The 20,208-nt window shown below is 48.5% G+C and overlaps 2 protein-coding genes across 10 annotated transcripts in view; both read right to left on the bottom strand.

Moving 5' to 3' along the window:
* Nucleotides 1-655: 655 nt before the first annotated feature.
* On the bottom strand, nt 656-9,130 carry LOC133954302 (src substrate cortactin-like). Of its 2 annotated transcripts, XM_062388778.1 has the most exons (16): nt 8,973-9,130; nt 7,730-7,838; nt 7,526-7,599; nt 7,299-7,428; nt 6,690-6,800; nt 6,467-6,521; nt 6,249-6,359; nt 5,712-5,822; nt 4,957-5,067; nt 4,311-4,403; nt 3,601-3,698; nt 3,448-3,517; nt 3,075-3,358; nt 2,642-2,753; nt 2,359-2,427; nt 656-2,256 (listed from the first exon to the last, which is right to left on the bottom strand). In XM_062388778.1, exons 2-16 carry the CDS (start codon nt 7,811-7,813, stop codon nt 2,120-2,122), a joined length of 1,650 nt encoding a protein of 549 aa, XP_062244762.1. In that variant the 5' UTR covers nt 7,814-7,838; nt 8,973-9,130; the 3' UTR covers nt 656-2,119. The 2 variants fall into 2 exon arrangements, with proteins under 2 accessions (XP_062244762.1, XP_062244684.1); XM_062388700.1 differs by lacking the exon at nt 4,311-4,403 and having other exon boundaries at nt 3,601-3,656.
* A 1,002-nt stretch (nt 9,131-10,132) lies between these two features.
* Nucleotides 10,133-20,208, bottom strand: part of ppfia1 (PTPRF interacting protein alpha 1) — a 34,559-nt gene continuing 24,483 nt past the window's right edge. For 2 of the 8 annotated variants that reach the window (XM_062388107.1, XM_062388587.1), the window contains 15 exons: nt 19,388-19,417; nt 18,453-18,577; nt 17,850-18,022; nt 17,401-17,494; nt 15,406-15,487; nt 15,112-15,312; nt 14,775-14,837; nt 13,548-13,574; nt 13,050-13,225; nt 12,828-12,925; nt 12,569-12,744; nt 12,335-12,403; nt 12,083-12,251; nt 11,834-11,898; nt 10,133-11,613 (listed from right to left, as the gene is read on the bottom strand). In XM_062388107.1, the coding sequence (XP_062244091.1) occupies nt 11,843-11,898; nt 12,083-12,251; nt 12,335-12,403; nt 12,569-12,744; nt 12,828-12,925; nt 13,050-13,225; nt 13,548-13,574; nt 14,775-14,837; nt 15,112-15,312; nt 15,406-15,487; nt 17,401-17,494; nt 17,850-18,022; nt 18,453-18,577; nt 19,388-19,417 (1,539 nt within the window). In that variant the 3' untranslated portion in view covers nt 10,133-11,613; nt 11,834-11,842. The remainder of the gene's footprint in view (nt 11,614-11,833; nt 11,899-12,082; nt 12,252-12,334; nt 12,404-12,568; nt 12,745-12,827; nt 12,926-13,049; nt 13,226-13,547; nt 13,575-14,774; nt 14,838-15,111; nt 15,313-15,405; nt 15,488-17,400; nt 17,495-17,849; nt 18,023-18,452; nt 18,578-19,387; nt 19,418-20,208) is intronic. The other 6 variants (XM_062388026.1, XM_062388362.1, XM_062388440.1 and 3 more) reach the window with 4 other exon arrangements.

Genomic DNA, 20,208 nt, shown 5'->3' with positions numbered 1-20,208 from the left:
GAGTCGTGAGATTCTCACGGTGTTTTCACAGAGCGGACAGAGTTATAGTTTTTGGATAATCGCAGGTTGTTCGAGAGCTTTGCTCGGGTGTAGCTTTATCTTTCCCATGTGTTTAGCCAGGAAAAATTCCTTTGATGTCGAGCTGCAGCACATTCTTCAAAGGCGAAGAGGTAATGAGGATGAGCACTGGCTACATGGAAGTCTGTAGACAGCAATACAAGCCGCTAGCATTTATCTGTAGCCTTTGCGTTCGTGACTATTTTTGTCGCGGCTAGGTCGTTAATACGTGAGGATCTCAGCGGAGGTGAACCTGGACTCACGTTTTCCTCTGGTCACGATCACGCAGCTCCACTGGGACCCGGTCGCACACCAGTAGCCCAGGGTTCGGCTTCATGCTTTTCCTTAAAACATGATGCATGTTTAACAAAACAATATATTAACAAACTACCTTTGGAGACAATGTTACCAATATTAAAATAAAGGCTTTTTTGAAAGTGACCCAGTGAAAAAGAACCGATTGTGAACAAGATATTTCAAGAACGCTTTCAGGGAATTTCTTCATATTTGGTACAAACATGAATTTGGAGTCAAGGATGAACTCATTTGTTTCTGGGGTTTAAAAGTTTAAAAGAGAAATAAAAATGCATCCAAACAGTTTAATCATTGATAGTTTATTTATTGAAACTAAAAAAAAAGAACAAGCAGGTAATGAAGTGACTCAAGCAAACAGAGGTACAGATAAAAATAATGCATTTGAAAAAGGTCACTTTTTATTATTAAACCCCAAAAGATGAATTCAATGAAAGTTCTCTCTCTCTCTCCCACACACACACCTGTCTAAGCTACACTCCTGCCATCTGCAGACCAGTCGTCTGTCAGAAATAATTAGTGTTTGGAGAACTCGCTGAAGGCCTCTTCCCTGACTGATGTTCTCTGCAGGTTGGTCATATTGAGGTCAGTCGTCATCACTCCTCATCGAAAATCATACACAAAAACAGGAGCATCCACAAATACACATCACAACTCTTCACCTCTGTACATGATTCTAAACATCGGTAATTAACCTGTAGAATGTATGAAGAGGATTCAAATAATACTATGAACTATAGTGTTTCTGTTTCTCTTGTCATTGGACAGTTGGGCCCCTGAAGCGTCAGTAAAGGAGGAAGCCTCGTTATTGATCACACGTAATCAAACTGATTCACTCGACAGGAAGCTCAATAAATCAACTAGTGCAGCTTCAACCTGGAATTTAAACTCCTGTGCAAACCAGCAACTGGTTCTCAGACCGACCACGAGGAGTCAGCGGTGGTTTGGTCCACAGTCAATGCACCGGACACAATAAAGCATCAATATACAGAATAATCCAGAGTGGAGGTCTAGTCCACATGAGACTGCTCCTGCTGACCTTAAAGCTCGAGCTACTGAAGACGCACACGACGTTAAAGCAGAGTTCACACTACATGACTTTCAAACCCATCACAGAGCAGCTCACACTACGACCTGCTGTTGGTCTGAGTTCACACGACACGGCTGACTGACGGGGGGGGGGGGGACACAACACAGAGGAGAAGAGACACAGAGGGTCCGACTGATCGTGGAGGAGGTGAAGCTGTTGTGAAGATGAGAGCGAGCAGCTCAGGCTCAATTAACTCGACCAGAGCCCATGAGCAAACCGACAGGGAATCTGACGGCTTTAAGATCATGTAGTGTGAACTTGGCTTTACGTGAAGAATCTTCAACACCTGATCAGAACCTTGAGAAGGAGAAGAACCTTCGACCTACACATGCAGCTCGTGGCTGAGAAGCTTCTCCAGAGCAGCAGAGCAGAGCAAAGCTTCTTTCTATAGATTCTCTTAGTGTCAGTGGAACACGACTCTTCCTCCTCGTCTGCTGCTGCACAGAGCGACATGGACTGAACATGGGCCAGAGGTGGGGGGGGTAAAGGAAGGCGGACAGGAGACCTGAGGACGTCTCAGGCAGCGTTGAAGCATCAGATGATGTGAACAGAGGAAAGTGTGAAAAGGAATAAAAACAACAGGGATTTTAAATGGTCTCCTTCCTCTTCTCCTGCAGGAGGAGGCGGGTCCTCTCGTGGGGGGGGGGGGGGGAGGGGTCATCATTGCCGGACCTCCACGTAGTTGGCCGGGAACAGGCCGTAGGAGCCTCTGCACACGCCCCTCCACCAGCCCTCGTCGATCATCTCGATGTTGGTGATGATGTCGTCCGGGTCGAAGGAGATCTCGTCCTCTCCGGCTGAAACCAGAAGAAAGAGGTTAGTGTCCAGACAGCTGCTCCAGATGTGCAGACCTCACGTGATTCAACAGTGACCCTTGACCTTAAAGTGCCATGTCCCACCTGCTTGGTAATCGTACAGAGCGACCGCCGTCAGCCCGACGTCCTCGCTGTACTCGTCCTGCTGCGTGTCTGCAGGAGAACAAGTCGCTCTGTTACAGGACGAGAAGCTGAAACACATCTTTACAGGACTGGCTGGTTCTAGGTATCAGGATTCATATCTCTGAGGCTCTTTCAGTTTTACTCTCTCTCAGACGATGACAGTGCAGAAAGCTGATGAGTGATTCTTCTCCCCTGCATCTTTCTGTTGTGTCTCTACATCAACACAAAGTCATGAGAGCTTCACCTGTGGCCTTGGCATCCTCAGGAGTCAGGTACAGCTCCTCCTGCTGGTCGGGCTGACTCTGCGGCTCGGCCTCGTACAGCTGCTCTCCGTGCTCCTCAGCTGCTTCCACCACCTGACCAGACACACAATAAATGACCTGTTGAGCCACTTGTCACAACACAAAGATGACTTTCACTCACACAAACTGAAGATCATATTCATGTATAAATGGATCTAAGTGTTGGATCCATGTGGAGACCCTGTATTCAGTTGTCTTTGCCGTTCTTCTCAAAGGTATTTGGCATTTATCGCCTCAATTGGGGGCGGGGCCTTTCCCGGGGTGTGTTGGCGTTAACTCCGCCTCCCTTCCAGACTCGGAGGAGAGAGCGACACACAGAGCAGCTGAATGTTACAACTTCACAGATTTATGTGAGAGGAAACCATCAGGACTCACGTATGGTGCCGGTGCTGCAGCGGGCTGGACGGGTGGGGTGGGGCTGGGGGTGGGGTTGCGCTGGACGGGTGGGGTGGGGCTGGGGGCGGGGCTGGGACTCGCAGCAGGAGCAGGAGACGGAGCTTTGGGCGTCTCTTGGATTTTACGGCGCGCCTCCTCCTGCTCCTGCTTCTCCTTGGCCTGCCGACGCGCTCGCTCCTCCTCCGTCCTCTTCCTGTCCTCCTCCTCCTTCTGCTTGGCGATGTTCTCGAAGCGAGCCTTGATGCTTCCTGTGCCGCTGCCGACTGAGCCGGGAGGAAGAAGAGGAGAAGACGTGATGAAGACCTCACAACATGTTGCTAAACGTTGTTCAACATGGAGGACCAACGCTCACCGGCCTCCACAGGTTTGGTTTTCTGATAAGATGATGTCGGCTTGTCCACGTCCTCAAACGTCCCCGCGCTCTGTCCACCAGAGACATAAAGACATTAGACTGAGCCCTGTACACCCCCCCCCCCCCCCCCCCACAAACACACACACACTTTACCTTGTCCATGCGGTCGTTCTGGACTCCAAACTTCCCTCCAAAGCCTTTGGAGTAATCTGTGGACAGGAGACGAGTGAAGGTGACTTTCTGTTGCTCGTTAAGACTCCACCCAGTCGGCTCCATCAGAACCAGTCCTCCAGCTCAGACCACAAACCACCACCGACCAGTTCACTGTATCTAACTTCTTCTCTTCATCGGGCTTCACCACCACACTCTGTTAATCAGGTGGCGTCGGGTCGGAGGCGGTTCAGATGAAGTCGACTGAGGCTGGAGGGAGGCAGCCATCTTGACTCCGTAAAATGCTCTGTGCTCAAATGACATCATGCTCAAGCTCACAAACATCGACTCAGCAAGGATTGAAACAGCGGGGGGGGGGGGGGGTCATGGAACTGAGGTCTTGTTATGATTTGCAAACACCAGAGGAAGAACGTTATGGTCTGTTTTCATATCAGACTCTCTGGTCTTGATTCACACTCAAAGGGCAGCTCGATGCAGTGGCGCTGCCAGGAGGGGGCCAGCGGGGCCCCACACACACACAGGTGTGTACATCGACACCAGTGTCTTGTTCTAACATCTCGTCCTCTCGTGTTAATGAGATGGTGCTGCAGGGGGGGGGGGGGGGGGGAGGTCTGTCTCTTATAACACAACAGCTGTTGGGAAGATGGAGCCAGAGCAGAAGCATCAGGCTGAGAGGAAGGAGTGTGTCTGTGGGGGGGGCAGGCTCTCCTTGTGCTCATAGCCGAGGGCACACTGGTCCCGCCTCTCCTCTACCCCATAGTGCCCTCCAAACCCACGCTTATAGTCTGCAACACAACATGTATATGGACAGACACACAACAACACACACACATATATTCAAAGACAACACACCTGCCCTGAGGGTGACACAATGGAGACACAATGTAGTCTCAACTCTTCTCACGAGTTGATTTGGAAGAGAGCAAATCTTTTATCTTTAAATCATTAACTTATTATCTTCTTCTAATCTTCTGTGAGAGATTCAGAGTCCGACACGCTGATATGAATCTGAGCTCTGGATCCACTTCCTCTTTCTGAGCCGCCTGCTTCTCTGGGTTCTCTCTAAACCGCAGATTGAGGAAGTCGTCAACCTTTGAACGAGCAAATCCACAAACCACAGACGAACCCACATCCGAGCGGAGAGGGAAGTTCTTACAGTGAAAACAAATCCAGCTGAGTTCAGGCTGCTGGTGATCACTGAGGTGGAAAAGCTCCTCGTTCAAAGCTCTGCGTGTCAATCAGCTGCTCTGTCAGGGCTCTAATGTTTTATATGAACACTCACATCAAACTGGTAGATCTCAGCTGCACGTCTCTTAACCCATGAACTCAGACCAGTACCTTTCTGAGACTCGTGGAGCTGCAGTTTCTCCTGATGGTCCCATCCCAGAGCGGATTTATCCTGTCGGTCGGTCTGGACACCAAACTTCCCCCCAAAGCCCTTCACATAGTCTGTGAAGACACACAATACACAAAGATACACATCAGCGTTCGTTCTGAAACCAGTTTGTGTGCATGACGTGGAGGAAACCAGTTTTATTGTGGAAGTAAAACATTTCTTGTGGTGTAATAACACGTAAGACGTCCTGTCCTCTGCCTCCTCCATGTGAGCAGATGGGACATGGACAAAACTAAAAGTCTCAAAGTACAAGTTCAATCAATATTTCTCAAAGATGGGTTCTGCCCTTTCATGTTTCTGATGAGTTTGGTTTTAGTTAGTTAATTAAATGAAACACAAACTGTCCGAGACGTCATGATTGACAGGTAAGGCTGACTCAGGATTGGTCTAGAGCATGTGTGGGCGGCTCCACTGCAGGATCTCAACTTCAGTCTCTGACTGTAAATGTTGTCAAAAGTGCAAGAGACGCATCCATCTTTATAAAGTCTGTGGGTTTGATAGAGCTCCCTCTAGTGGCTGAAAAGGACATGCGTTGATAATTGTGTGTATTTATGTTAAAGCAGACATTTAGTATATAATGATGATTATGGCACACACAGCTCAAGGTGGAAAACAATGAGCGAGACATGAATTAATTTCACGTTTAGTTTCCCAGGCTTCCTCTGACATCAGGTGTGACTCAGGAGATCGAACTCACCTTTCTGTGACTCGTGCTTCTCCGTTTTGCCCTGGTACTCGAAGCCCATGGCGCTTTTGTCCACCTTGTCGGTCTCGATGCCAAACTTTCCTCCGAAGCCTTTCGTGTAGTCTGTGAAAGTCGAGGAGAGAAGAGTCAACTCACAGGAAGACGCTTCATCTCCTTCGTCAGCATTGAATGAATCCAACTTTGAAGTTGATCTGAGGTTTCACTGTGATGTTGGAACTCAGAGCCTCTCGTGTTCCAGAGGTGAAAAGATTATAGGAAGAATAGGAATTCATCTGCACAAAGAAATGAACATGGTCTCACGTCCCCTGAGAACCAGCTGGGTCGTAAACCAGCTCCAGACTCAGAGTTCAGATCCCACATGCAACCGAGAGCAGGTGGAGATCAACACATTCTTTGGGGACTGACATGCGAGGACACAGGCTGAGGAATGAAGAGGGTGAACAACAGGATCTGTCTGGACCTGCGTGAAGCCGCGAGGCCGACGTGTCTGAGGGTGTCGGTGTGAATCCCTCACAAGTCGAGACAAACCTTTCTGGGACTCGTGCTTCTCGGTCTTTCCCTGGTAATCGAAGCCCATGGCGCTCTGGTCGACCCGATCCGCCTGCACGCCGTATCGCCCCCCGAACCCAGTGGAGTAGTCTGCACAGGGAGGAGGGGCAGGGGTCAAAGGTCAGGGTGAAGCAGGGGTAACAGAAGCCGCCGGCCGGTGGAGGATGAGACGAGCGATGGTGGAGTCGGGCGCTCACCTGTCTGCGAGGCGTGTTTCTCCGTCTTCCCGGCGTACTCGAACCCGACCGCCGACTGGAACCACACACAAGAAACAAACTCACTCAGGTTGTTGGTTCGATCCCCGGCACAGTTCTATGTTTCACTGTTGAAAGCTGTTTCACTTCAGAACAGACTCGACATGTCCCTTTGTCCACAGAGTCAGTCCCTGACGGCAGTGTGCTGGACAGAGACAGGAAGTACCTTGTCCACGCGGTCGTCCAGAACTCCAAACTTCCCCCCGAAGCCCTTGGACGTGTCCGTCTGGGAGCAGTGGGTGGACAACTTGCTCTGGTAGTCGTGTCCCACAGCGGACTGTGGGAGTCAAGGACATGAAGCAAAGCACAAAGTTTATCTGGTGTGTTGATACTGTGATAAATAAAGAGCAGGGAACACAGCCAGGGGTTTGAGGTGGTGACGCTGCTGAGTGTGTGTGTGTGTGTGTGTGTGTGTGTGTGTTCAGTGCTCAGTCATCACATTCATGCTACAATGACCACACAACACAGAGAGAGAGAGAGAGAGAGAGAGAGAGAGAGAGAGGGGTGTGGATGGACACACACAGACACACACACACACACGAACGTTGCATTTCACACTGAGCTCTTGTTAAACACTCGTCTCCAGGAGGTCGTGACCTGGTTTGAATTCAGCTTCATGAAAAAGCAGCAGGAGGACATTTGATCTTCTCGTGTCACTCAGAAGAACAGACACGTTCTTCAGACTCAGGTGGACACACATGAGATCATGATCTGAGCGATGGAGTCCTCAGACCCCGACTCACTGGTCCAGCTTCATCTAGTCTCGGGGCTCTACCTTGTCCATGCGGTCCTGCTGCACTCCGAACTTCCCCCCGTAGCCGTGCGAGGCCTTGGGCTCCTTGTCCTGCTCCTTCTGCCTCAGGCTGGTGTGCTCTGTGGACACCGTCTCACGCAGCTGGTGGATGCTAAACCAGGAGAGGACACAGGGACTCGTAACAGGGCCTTCAACAAAGCATGTAGCAGCATGGGGGGGGGGACAGGGGACATTTGACTCTTCCTCACTTGATGTGCTCCTGGTGTCCCGAGCCGGCCACCGTCTTGGCGCCCCAGCGCTGCTCCTTCTCCGACACGTCGTTCTAGAGGAGGAGGGAGAGAAGAGGCGATGAGGAGGGGGGAAGGAGGACACGAGGAGGACACGAGGAGGACACGAGGAGGACACGAGGAGGACACAAGGAGGAGTCAGGTTAAATCGAGGAGCACAGAAACCTCAAAGTCCGGGTCGGTCTCCCAGTCATCGCCTCCCTCATCGAGCGGCACGCTGACCGTCTGTCCTGCTGAGGCCTTCCACATCTTCAGAGAGGCTGCGTCACTCCAACTGAAACACAGGAGAGACACGTCACAGGGGGACAGGCTGAGGACAGGCTGAGGACAGGCTGAGGACAGGCTGAGGACAGGCTGAGGACACGTAGAGGTAGACAATCACCTGGAGGACATTTAAACCAAAGACCGACCCATGGTGTTATCTACTGTCACACAGGTTTCACGCTTCCACCCTGACAGCTGTTACAGATGTGACCTGGGACAACCTCTGTGTCCCACCAGCTGGGTGGACACACTTTGTTAAGACGGTCTCAGAGGACGGGTTCGATCCGACCCGTGTCTGAAGCACCATGACACACAGGAAGTAGACGTGTTGGACTGAACTCTGCTTCATGTGCACACTGCTGAGTTTCATTATCTGTAACCTGCTGAGCCTTCGATTGGAGGATTTGCTCCTGGACAACGAGGACAAGGAGGACAAGGAGGACACAGAGGACATGTCTCTAGACGTCAACCAGACTTTAGAAAGACTCTCCTGTTAGAGACAGGATCTGAACAGAGACCCGGTTCTGGTCTGATTCTGGATCTTCTCCAGACCTCGGATCTGAACAAGCTTCCTGTGCTGATACTGGATCCCGACTCGTCAGGAGACTTGTCCCCGGAGCAGGGTCCTCCTGACCGGGCCCAGCCCTGACCTGCGGGCCGGGGACGTGGTTCAGGAGAACCGCACCCATCTGCTGCGCCCCCCGGGCCCAGGAGCGAGGGGAGGCCCACAGGAGTGAGGCTGCTCCGGGGAACGAGCAGCCGCTGCTCCCGGTTCAGAGTCTCCGGTCGATGTCGGACCTGACGAACTGGGTCGAGCTCGGTTCTGTCACGTGACGTTTGAATCATTTTCCACCAGAACCGGAAGTTCTCATTCCTGCGGTGGTTCCTGCTCCGACCCGAAGCAGCTCCCGGGTCCTGCCGCCTCTCAGGCTGCGGACCCGGGGCCAGCACCTCGGCGACGGTCGAGTCAGAACCGGAGGACTCAGCGCTCCGAGACATTTTAATAAAAACACGTCTGACTGGGTTTTCACTTCCTGTCCCAGTTCCCAGCAGCTAGCTAACTGGCTAATGCTAACACGCATCCTGATGGAAACTGGAGCCACCGTGTGGCGTCGCGTCCCCGGCTGCGGGCCCCGGTACTCACCGTCCACGACGACTGCGGCTCCGGTCAGAGGGAACGGTGAGTCGCTGCTGTGTCCCCGGTATCCGCGCTCCGCTTCCGGCTCCTGTCTCAGCTTCGAACCTGCGACGAGTCCGTCCGGATCACTTCCGGCTCTCCCAGTATCCAGCCCTGACGTCACCGGGTGGGCGGGGACAGGGAAGCATTTTCCTGAAACTTCAATTGAACTAAAAACAGCGTTTAAATGTTTTTATAATGAAACAGATTGTTACTGATGATAAATAGATTAAAACATAATAACGGAACCTTTCTGTAAAGTGATTTAAATACTTATTTTTATTCTACAGGAAATCTTTTAATTTAGTTTTATTTTAAAATAAAAACTAGTGAGAAACTCCCATGTTGTCCTTGTAATCAATAACAAAAATACTAGAAAATAATTCATTAAAACAATTAATACCAGTTGCTATGTTTAGACAGTTATGTAATATGATGTAATACTGAATTAGTATTACATTATTTGAATACACCCTTTTCAATCAAAAAAAGTAAACCACCCTTTTAGTCAGGCTTCTAATTTAATAATATTTATTCTCTTTTCTCTTTATTTATTAAAACGTCTCGTATATACGGGTTTAAGATAAACCTACAAGAATCAAGATTTTATTTATTAGGTGTATGTTAATTATTTTTATTCACATTTTATAATTTAGTAGTTTCTAATCTAAAACTTGTAAAGAGACATCAGTAACCTGTTGTGTACGTCCACTTTTAGAAGGTCTGAGAGTTAAAAAAATATTGATATTTAAGTTTTTTAATTTAACATTCAAACCCAAAACTGTTGAAGCCTTTGTTTCTACAAATGAAACTGTAATAAAATACTTTTTTGCATCAGAGAATCTTTTATGTTCATCAGAAACAATCTTGTGAACTTGCCGTTATAAAACATGAAAATAAAGTGGGAAATAACATTTCATTTTGGCATTATTTAGAAAATAAGAATTTATTGTGCACCCAATTTAAACTCATGTATACATTTATATAATTGGAAATTAATTCCAAGTAATTGTTTAACAGCAAATTTCATTCATACGAGGAAACTGAGTCGACTAATCCCACATTCACATGTAAAACACTTCGAGGCTGAAAAGAGAAGCGTCAGACTTCGTGTCTGCACTGGAAAATAAGTTTCAGTATTTTATTGAAAGTAAGCAATAAATAATACTGTGATAAAAATAGTTTATAAGTACTCAGACTGTACATCATAGTTACAAGATCAGAAAATTCAACAGGTGGAGGAGCGGGAATAAAACAACAGCAATATGATTTGCATTGTGCCTACGTGACGACACCTCCGACAGAAGTGTCTCTACTCGAAGCTTGAACTACATGAAGAGAGAGGACAGGAAGCTCGTGGGTTCCGAGCGGCTCGCGGTGGAACCGGTGTTATTGAGAGTGAACGAACTAAGACGTGGGAAACAAACGGGCTGGAGCTCTGAACGCTGATGAGTAATAAATAAGAGCAGACGACAGATGAGTTCAGAAACAATAAGGCTTGATATGAAATCCTCATACAAAGTGTTTTTAAAAAAGGGGATTCTGGGTGGATGGTGATGGATCCACTGAGGCCTCGGTGAAGTTGGTCCATCGCTCCGGACTCGTCGGTTCACGAGAGTCCGACTGTTCCTCCAGAGGTGAGGGAGGTTCGTTTTGTTTAAAGGGACACACGAGGTGTGAGGGGGCTGGGTGGGGTTTAGTGGAGGAGTCTCTGCATGCAAGGTCGACGGGAGAGAACCTGGAATTCTGTTTCGCTTGCATCTGAAAGTAGCCCTGTTTCCCCCCCCCCCCGCTACTGATATATGGCTTTACTTCTTAAATTCAAGAGTTTCATTTTGGTATCGCAGATGTGAAAAAACAAAGAAGAGAAAAAGGAAATATTGTGTGTGTGTGTTTCACGTGATGTGCAGCCGCCACCACCCGGCGTGCCAGAAGTTCTTCTCAAGGTGATGACGACTCAGAGCTGAGAAGTTTGTGAAACTGACGACTCCAGCAACTTGTCTGATATTCACACTTCCCTTGACCTAAGAGCTGCATTTACACAAAGTCACAGGTAATAAGCTACAAAGAAATACAACAGTTAAAAAGGGCAAAGGATATGAATTAAGTTATATCACATGTCAAAGTCACTTAAGCATAATTCAATGATTAGAATTCAAATCAAAAGAGGAAGAAAAAAAAAACGTACATCTGGTCAATAGAATCAGGATTATAAAAAAGATTAGATAAAATGTCTGTTGGTAGAAATATACAAACTCCAGACAGTAGAAACATTCAGTGACATACATCTGAGAGCGGAGCTTAATATGGGCACAGTGGAGAAAGGTTTATTCTTAAAAAGTGGGTCGATTAAGAGGATAAAAGGATTACACGTCGTTTCTAAAATCAATTAAATGTCCCATTGGTTTACATAAATATAACAAATGTAGATAAATCTAGCACGTCTCCTCTGGGGAGTCGCAGATTGATGAGTGAAGGTTTTTTCTGTGATGACAACCACACGTGTTTTAGTGTCTTTGAAAGTTCAGTTCATCATCCTGGTCTTGAACGCAGGGAACTCCCCCTCCTCCTCTGACCAGCGGCTACCTATAGAAATAATGAGGATAAACTGAGACGGGGAGAAGAGAGATGAACGGACACGAGAGGGGGAAGCAGGGCAGAAGCCGGGTGAGAAGATGGAGGTGGAGGAAAGGTGGAGAAACAAGAGGGAAGAAAGAGGAGAGGCGTAGAACGTGCGTTATTAGAGCCGAGAAACTCCGGAACAAAGAAAGAGTCGAGGAGAACAGCTGCTCTCGTTTCAAAGTGACCAGTGGAGGCTGTGCTCTTACCGTTGTGTGTTAACAAGAGTAGGTCCTGACTGTGCCAGTGTCCAGCCTCTGTATAGACTCACTGGCTGCTCGTCCATGTTGGCGAGGATCACATGCAAAGACGTGCCGTTAGTCACAGCATCATCAACAGACAGCAAAGACACAAAGCCATTCCAGACGTGACACGTTAGAGCCAAGCTGCTCATCAGAAACTGTTTGAGTAACACACACAGACACACACAGACACACACATCTCGTTCCTCTGCTTACCGTCCATCGGGCTCCTCTTTGGTTGTGTGGCGGGAGATGAGGAACCGCTGCTGGTCACCCGGAAGTTGGCGGGGAGCGTGTCTGAAGCACCCAGGGACCCCCCCCGCACGTCTTTGGGCCGGAACTTCTTCCTCCACGACGGAGCCCGACGGAAGTTCTTATCGTCGTCCTACAAGAGAGGAGGCGGAGTCACCTTCAAACTCAGCTGTTCACTAGGTGTGTGTGTGTGTGTGTGTGTGTGTGCACTGTCACCTCCTCCATCCTCCTCTCTGTGCCGATGGCCAGCAGACTGTTGTATTCACGCTCCAGAGTCGTTCTGGCCTGGAGAAGAAACACAACAATAAGTTTCCATTTGATTTTCAGGTCCTGACACAAACACAAATTCTCTGCTGCATTTTAACAAAGCCCTTTGGATTGTAATTAAAGTTTTGACCAAATAGAATAAAAGTGTAGTTTGAAATGTTGTGTGTGTGTGTGTGTGTCTACCTGTGTGTTCTGCATGGGGATCTGCAGCAGCAGGGCCAGGGTGTTGTGGTCGAAGGTCTCGTCCAGAGCCAGCAGGGCTCCGTGGACTCCGCTCTCGTAGAGGCTGCTGCTGTACTCCTTCAGCCCGATGGCCTGGATCCAGCCGATCAGCCGCTCGTTGCTCCACACCAGCACGTCTGAAACGACACTGCAGCGTCACACACGTCCAGCTCACAGAGTGTGACTCAGTCTGAACCACGCCGGGGGGGGGGCTTCCTACCTCTGAGCTCCAGCTGACACTCGTCTCGCCTCCTCTCCAGCTCCTTCCGGTCGTAGTTGAGCCTCCTCAGACACATCACTCCGCACTGAAAACTGTTCCTGAGGCAGAAACACACACAAACCGTTCTTCACTGTTCATCTGGATCACGTACGTTTGAGGCCACAACACGAGTCCCCCAGCACAGAGGACGGTTCAGGCTGTCACACGTCTCATGTGTTTTACCTGTGGAAGCTGTCCACCATCTTGAGCTGTCCCCTGAGGTCCTTCTTCGTGAGGTGGTCCAGCATGCGGGCGTCCACCAGGGACTCCATGAAGTAGGACCGATACTGGGGGAGGCCGAGGCTGGGCAGCCACTCGTTACCAATCCACTCGTGGTTCATTTCCCCGTACGCCAACGTCTGAAGTGAGAGAGGAGCAGGCTTGACCGCTGTTTGAGCGAGTGTGTTGAAAAGATGAAGTACACTAGAGTTTGTAACTTTTGTAAAGCTGCAGCCTTTATGTTCTGGGTTCATTCAGATCCCGTTCTAACTACTGGGGAACAGACGCCCGTCTGTCTGTAGTTAGTTTTTAGTGTTAATCACCAAACATGGAAACAGAATTAGTGAAACGTGGCGGGGGGGAAACCGAGACGTCTCCTGAACACAGTCAAAGATGGAGTTAAGAACAGAATAAGGAGGTGAGCGTGGGGGGGGGGGGGTTATCGGGGGAACGTGTGCAAACCTGTGCCCAGCTCCCCTCGTCATCGTCCTGGTGTTAGCGTGGTTAGAGTGAGCATGGTGAGAAGAAGAGACAGGGGGGGGTTAGTGAGGCGGCCGTGCTGGGGGAGAGCAGCTTCATGTGGAAAATATAAATCAACCAACAAGACAAGTTAACGGTGAGGAAACATTAAAATAAGACCATCGACACTGTAGGTGTGAGCGATATGAAGGAAATCAGTAGTGTGGTGTTAGATTTGGTTCTCTCTTGATTTCCTCACAGAGAAAGTGTCCCCGATGACAGACACACAATAAGAAGAATGAGTTGTGTGACCACTTTCTGTTTCACAGTCGATCTCATCACATCGCCCAAACCTCACAGAGTCTCACATGCAAGTGGACATATCACAACCACAGAAATCAAGATGGACGACATGATAAAGAATTTGGCTTCATTTTGTACAGTGGTAGGAAGTGGAGACGGGTCGTCCATCTTGATTCATGGTCCGTGTTCAGAACAGAGATGTTCCGACACCAGCTGAGGAAATTACTCTGGAGCGGCCGAACATGCCGAGTCAGGTGAATCTCTGATCTAATCCGATACCGACTCTCTATAGAATATTAGTTTCACCCTGATAGAGCTGCAGAACTGGAGAAGAGGAGAGAGCACTGGAAAGTCCCACAAGTTAAACATGTGTGTGCAAATATTTAGTGTTAAGTTCTTTTCTTTTTTAAATGCACCGGTATCAGACGTTCAGTATCGGCCGCCAGGAGGAGAACAAGGTATCAGAAAATCTCTAGTTCAGAACACAGCATTTTGTATTTAGATGCTCGGTTCTGTCAAACACACAAAAGAACCGTTAATCTGAGCAGCAGCTGTATGCTACAACACTACACTACTACAACACTACCACAACACTACATTACCACACAACTACAACTCTACACACACACAAACACTAGCTGACAAACACACAGTTTAAAGTCTAAAGAACGAGTCTAATCACTGAGGAGCAGAGAGAACGAGGGCTTGTTCCAAGTTGCCCTGTGAGTCTCCAGAAAGCCAGAGGACGTGAGACCATGAGATAGATGTTGGAGGAATCGACCACGTGCACGTGATGTGGACATGTGATGTGGACACGTGCAAGTGGCCAATGAGCTCTGGACGTCCTGAAGGCAACTCGGAACAAACCTCCACAGTCTCCAGAGAAGTGAGAAGCCACCAGCGAGCGGCCGATCAGGACGCACTAACCGTGGGGGGTGTGGCGGCCAACGTTTCCATTTCTTCATGAGTGACCCAAACATTTCCTGTTGTCTGATCATGTGACACCCCCGCCCCAATCACAAGTGAGAGAAGAGTGCAAAGAGGGAGGAGTGACGGAGGGCAGGCAGAGAATGAGAGGAGGAGGAGAAAAAGAATTTCCTGTTATCACCAGAGCTCGATCCCATCGTTAGTAAATGTTACGTTTATAAGAAGTTCAAACGTTAATGTGAGAATCAATCAGGAGATCTGAGGCTTTGAAAGGTGACTCAGCAGAACACGGGACTATGAGTCGTCCTCGATCTGCATCGAGCCGACAGGGCAGTACCGTTCGTGAGGTGGGGGGGGCCGAGGGGCTGGTGAGGGACATGATTTCCTGGATGGCGAGGCGGAGCTTCAGGCGATGCAGCGGGTTGCTGATTCCGATCTCCCGTTGGATCTCCGTGTCCGACAGCGCCGACATGATGGCTCCGCTCTTCACGTTGGCACGGCACGCAGCCACGTACCAGGCCGGCATGCCCACCCACAGCTGCTCAGAGACAGAGGGGCGGTTAATGGACAGTCATCAATGAGAGCAGATTTCAGAGGAGCGGGTGGGGGGGGGGGGGTGTCGGTGTCGTACCTCCAGCCAAACCACCACGGTCGGCCCGTCCCACTGGGCGAAGGGCAGGCCCTGCAGCCGGGCCTCCTCCAGTAACTCATGCCTGAGACACAAAACATGGATTTAAGACAATTTACAATAAGAGCTCACGTTCCACAGATCACATGAAGCCTGTTCAAAACTCACAATATGCACTCGATCAAATTCACCTTTTAAAATACACATGAACACAAACAACCCCCCCCCACCCCGAGATGTCGACCGACATGCAGACTCAGAACAGAGAGCAGGAGTTTGAGAGAAAACAGAGAAACTGAAACCCGGGAGATTCACACAGAGAAGCGTTCATCTGGAAACCTCTGTCAGAAAGTTGTGTTGTTAAAGCAACACTATGTAACTGCTACTGAGCCACAGCGCCACCTGCAGGTCCGAGCAATGAGGTGTTTTCATGTAAATAAAAGTTTCTCAATGTGTTGACTGACTGCGTCGTCCCTCTGGATATTACCCATGATCCTCTGCTTCCTGACCCAGAAGAGCTGCTGCTGTAACAAACTCTGTTCAGAATCCTTCATGTTTCTCAGTTTCCTGCTGAATATTGGGGATTAACTCTGGTTTTTAATAAGTTCAGAGTATTTTGAACTGATCTCAGTTCAGCTTCACTCTGCAGCTGGTTGTGTCAGTGACTCTCAGTCAGTGGTTCTCTCAGTTGATGGAACCCCCTCAGCAGAGAGAACAGACGCTCAGGGAGAGAAGGAGGAAACTTTCTCTTGTTCACACTGAACATCAGTTTAATCCAGCTGCTGGTTTGAGGTGGGACATTTGCATAATGTTGCTTTGAACTCGGGCGTATTGAGACCAAACATAGAAACCTCCTCCTGCTGCTGTCAAGCCTCGACTCTACAGACCACGAGGGTCTTTAGCGGAGGACCTGAGGTCACAGCCGGAGCTTCAGCACTGTGGAACTTTATAATTATCATTAGTGACGTTTTCTCCCAGAACCAGTGCTTTGAGAGTCCACGTTGCAAATCACGTTTAGTATGAATGCATTCCGCTACCACTGTAAGGAGCATGCACACAGGGAAGTATTGAGGACAGAGAAACCTTAGCTTCCGGAAAAGTCTCATTCACTTCATGCACATTCTCAGGTTGTAATATGGAAACATTACTGGACAGTCCAGGCAGCTATAAAAGCTCAGATGACGTCAAATGAAGAAAGCTGTACTCGGCCACTAGATGGGGCTGTGTGGCACAAACAGATCTGCCATATTACAGAAACTAGTGTTCTTGTTGTTGCTTTAGTGAAATCCTGAGGACACCAACAAGAACACAGTGATTCTTCTCAGGTGGTCTATTACTTATTTTACACTTGTGGAGAAGAACACTCACAAAGAAACCAGTTACTATCTGGTTGAATTCTGCCATTAACCACCTCTCCTGTAGTTGCAGTGCATTACTTCATGCCGCGATAGGAAAACTGCGAGAGGAAAGTTTTGTCACTCACTAAAAATCAGCACACGCACATTCCTGTTAGTTAAGCTCCTCTGTGGATAGCAGGGTAAAGAGCAGCACGGAAAAGCCATCAGACATTCAGAGGGACAGTCGTTTGGGGTCCTCGGTTATTGGTGAGGTCAATGTGAAGCCAAGTGAGGGAAGAAGAAAAGGCAAAGTAAAAGCAACATGAACCAACTTACCCTGTCTTTGGACTACACGTGGAATGAGAGGGGGGTGATAAACAAAAGAAAGAATGAATTGATGCTAATTTAGGAAGCTAAACAAAATTCACGGTGTTGGCAACGTGTCAAAAGAAAACTGAAGAGAAAAGTGATCAAATCTCTGGAGATGAGTGCAGTGGAAACAAGTGAGTGTGGGACGGGGGGGGGGATGAGCTGATAAGAGTGAGCGTGAGCAGGAGGTGAGCCGGCGAGTCGGCTCAGGACATTTTACATTATGAACATTATGCTCCAGTAAATTAGTGGAGACAGCAGAGGGCCGACACATCGTTAGGAAGCCACCTACTTCTTCTGCAGCTTCCGGTTCTTGTCTGCAGGGCCCCCAAGGGTGCCCATTCCTAATCCATCCTTAGGAGAGCTCTCTGCCTCCGGCGTGCCAGCTGAGGACAAACACCAGGTTGAGATTATAGGGACTGGAACACAACACGGGCATCAGGGAGCGACATAACAAACACATATTAGGGGTTGAAACCTCGAGGCACCTCAGGATTCCATTCTGCTTCAGAGGGGTTCAATCCTTATTTATATACATGATTTATTTTATTTGTTATCACTGTGACTAGAGGTGTGTATCTTCACTAGCCTCATGATTTAAGCTGAAAAATTATATAGTATAGTATATACAGCGGTTTATATATCTATATATATCTATATATAGATATATATAGATATATATAGATATATAAACATGTGCTGTAGTGTGAATAAAAGCCTGGTTAGTCCAGAGTGTCTGACCTTGGCTGGAGGAATCCTTCCCAGGAATGCTGGGGCGGCCCTTCTCCTTCTTTCCAAAGAGGCGTCCAATAGAAGACTTGATGCTCTTCTTCTTGGCTGCTTTGTTGAGCGAGTCCTGGCTGCTGTTGCTGCTGCTGGGGTTACTACCCTGACCGTCCTGCAGCCCGGCCAGACTGCGGGAACAAAGCACAAGTAATCAGATGTACAGAGAAGATGCAGGAGCCAGGGACATGACTTTGGGGCTGGAAGGCTGAGGAAGCTGGCTCTGGTTTCCAGCAGGTATAACACATCGACCGAGATGCATCAGCCATTGGCTTTTAGTTTATCTGCCTTCATATGCAAATAGCTTTTGATTGAGACAAGTCAAAATGTCATCTCGACCTAAAACACCAACGCTCAACTCCTGTGATAAAACAAACCTTAGAACGGAAGATGAGTCTTGGCTCAGACATCTGCCCTCTACACCAGGAGCTCTCAACTACTGACCCTAGAGGCTGATTCATCATCAGAGGAGTGTTCATATTTCAGGGGATCCAAACATTTTACAAATCTTTATTGTGTTGTTGGATCCTTGTTTCTTCCAGTGTGAGGCAGAGCGCTTACCCTCGAATGTCTCTGATGTCCTCCACGCTGGAGGCGTGTCCTGCATCTCTGTTCAGGCGCATGGAGCGTGGAGTGGTGGGGGGGGACGTCTCACAGCGGATGGTGGCCTTGTCGTCCTGAGCCGACTGCAGGAGACACACGTTAGTGAGGAGGGCGACGATGACAACCACTGAAGACATCACGTTTGGTTCTGACAACACAACCGTTTCATTACGGCTACACAATGTGTGTTTCATGCTCCGAGCCGTCACACACCCGGTGCAGGGGCCGGTTCATTCACACGTTGACACAGTGGAATCAAAGCAGGAATGTAAAACACTGATGTAATATATGTTCAACAAATCAGATTCAGAAACTCTGTCCCTCAAACAGAAGAATCTGTGCTACAGACTTTTTATCATGCAAAGAATAAATAAATAAATAAACACTCCTAACACAAAAGTAGTGATTGTGTCTTAATTGGTGAAGAACTTTTACCAGTTGTGTTTGAAAAGAGAATCTAGAGTCGGTTAATTAGCATCAAGTCCTGTTAATCTCCAGCGGTTGGTTCACCCTCCTCTTAATGACGAGCTTTAGAGTCACAACAGATGGAAACTCAAGGGTTCAGCTTCCAAAACGATGGAAACTGGGAGAATTGTTCAGGTCGTTCATTCAACTTTGACCCTAGATTGTCACAGACTGCGAAAATAAATATCCTTATCAAAAACTAAAACAAATGTATGTTCTGTCAAGTGACTGAGAGGCTATGAAGATTTAATTTAACACAGGAGAAGAAGGTGAACTACAGAGAAACTCAATCTGAGTTTGACTCCTGACACTGGGAGTTACTGGGAGTTACTGGGAGTTACTGGGAGTTACTGGGAGTTGATGGGAGTTGATGGGAGTGAGGGTGACAGACGGCTGACAGAGCCCAGCACAGCAGATCTCTAGTTTACCTTCCTGCGGTGCTTGCGCAGGTCACTAGGCTGAAGCATGGCGAAGAGGAGAGAGGAGAGAAGCAGTTAGTGAGACACACAACAGACTGGCAGTAACACCAAGCCATGCACAAACACACAAGAGCAGGAATAGGAACAACACACACATTTACCCTTGTAACTCGCACACAAACACACACACTGGAGACTCAGTAGAACAGTCAGTTGAAAGGTGCAGTGAAGATGAGCAACTGTTGGGAAACACAGTCTGCACGAGACACTGCAACACAACCACGCTGGAGGTCGAGGGGGTGCAGCCGCGAGGAGGTTCAGGGAAGTCGAGAGGAGAAGAGTTAAAGTTTCTGTAGAATCTAAAGTTTGAGCTGCTGGACCCCGACCGGCCGAGTGCTGACATCCCAGCTGACGGACTTTGAGATGGTTGAGTTGGAAGATGTTCAGGAGATTGTGTTTCACATATGAATACAAAATTCATATGTCCTTATCACCAAAAGCTCACGAATCTCCTGGTCTGTCCACGTTGACGTCTTCCTCTTCATCACGTAGGACTCCTCTTCATCACGTAGGACTCCTCTTCATCCATCTGCTCTGTACGTCTGTCACATGAACACATCCACTCGCTCTTTGTGAAGTCTCCAGAGAATATCCGGTCGACCTCTCTCTGAGATTTTGTCTGAGAACTGAGAATATCTGGAGCGACTTACTCTGATTTTGCATTCTCACGTTCAGCCTCTCCACAAAATGTCGGGAGAATCTCCTCAGTGCACGCCCCTAACAAATGAAACTGTGTGACTGGGGGCCTTTTACCTTCATGCATGTATCGA

This window comes from Platichthys flesus, chromosome 1 (assembly GCF_949316205.1).
Source record: "Platichthys flesus chromosome 1, fPlaFle2.1, whole genome shotgun sequence".
NCBI lineage: Eukaryota > Metazoa > Chordata > Actinopteri > Pleuronectiformes > Pleuronectidae > Platichthys > Platichthys flesus.
This window is presented reverse-complemented; position numbering and strand designations above follow the sequence as displayed.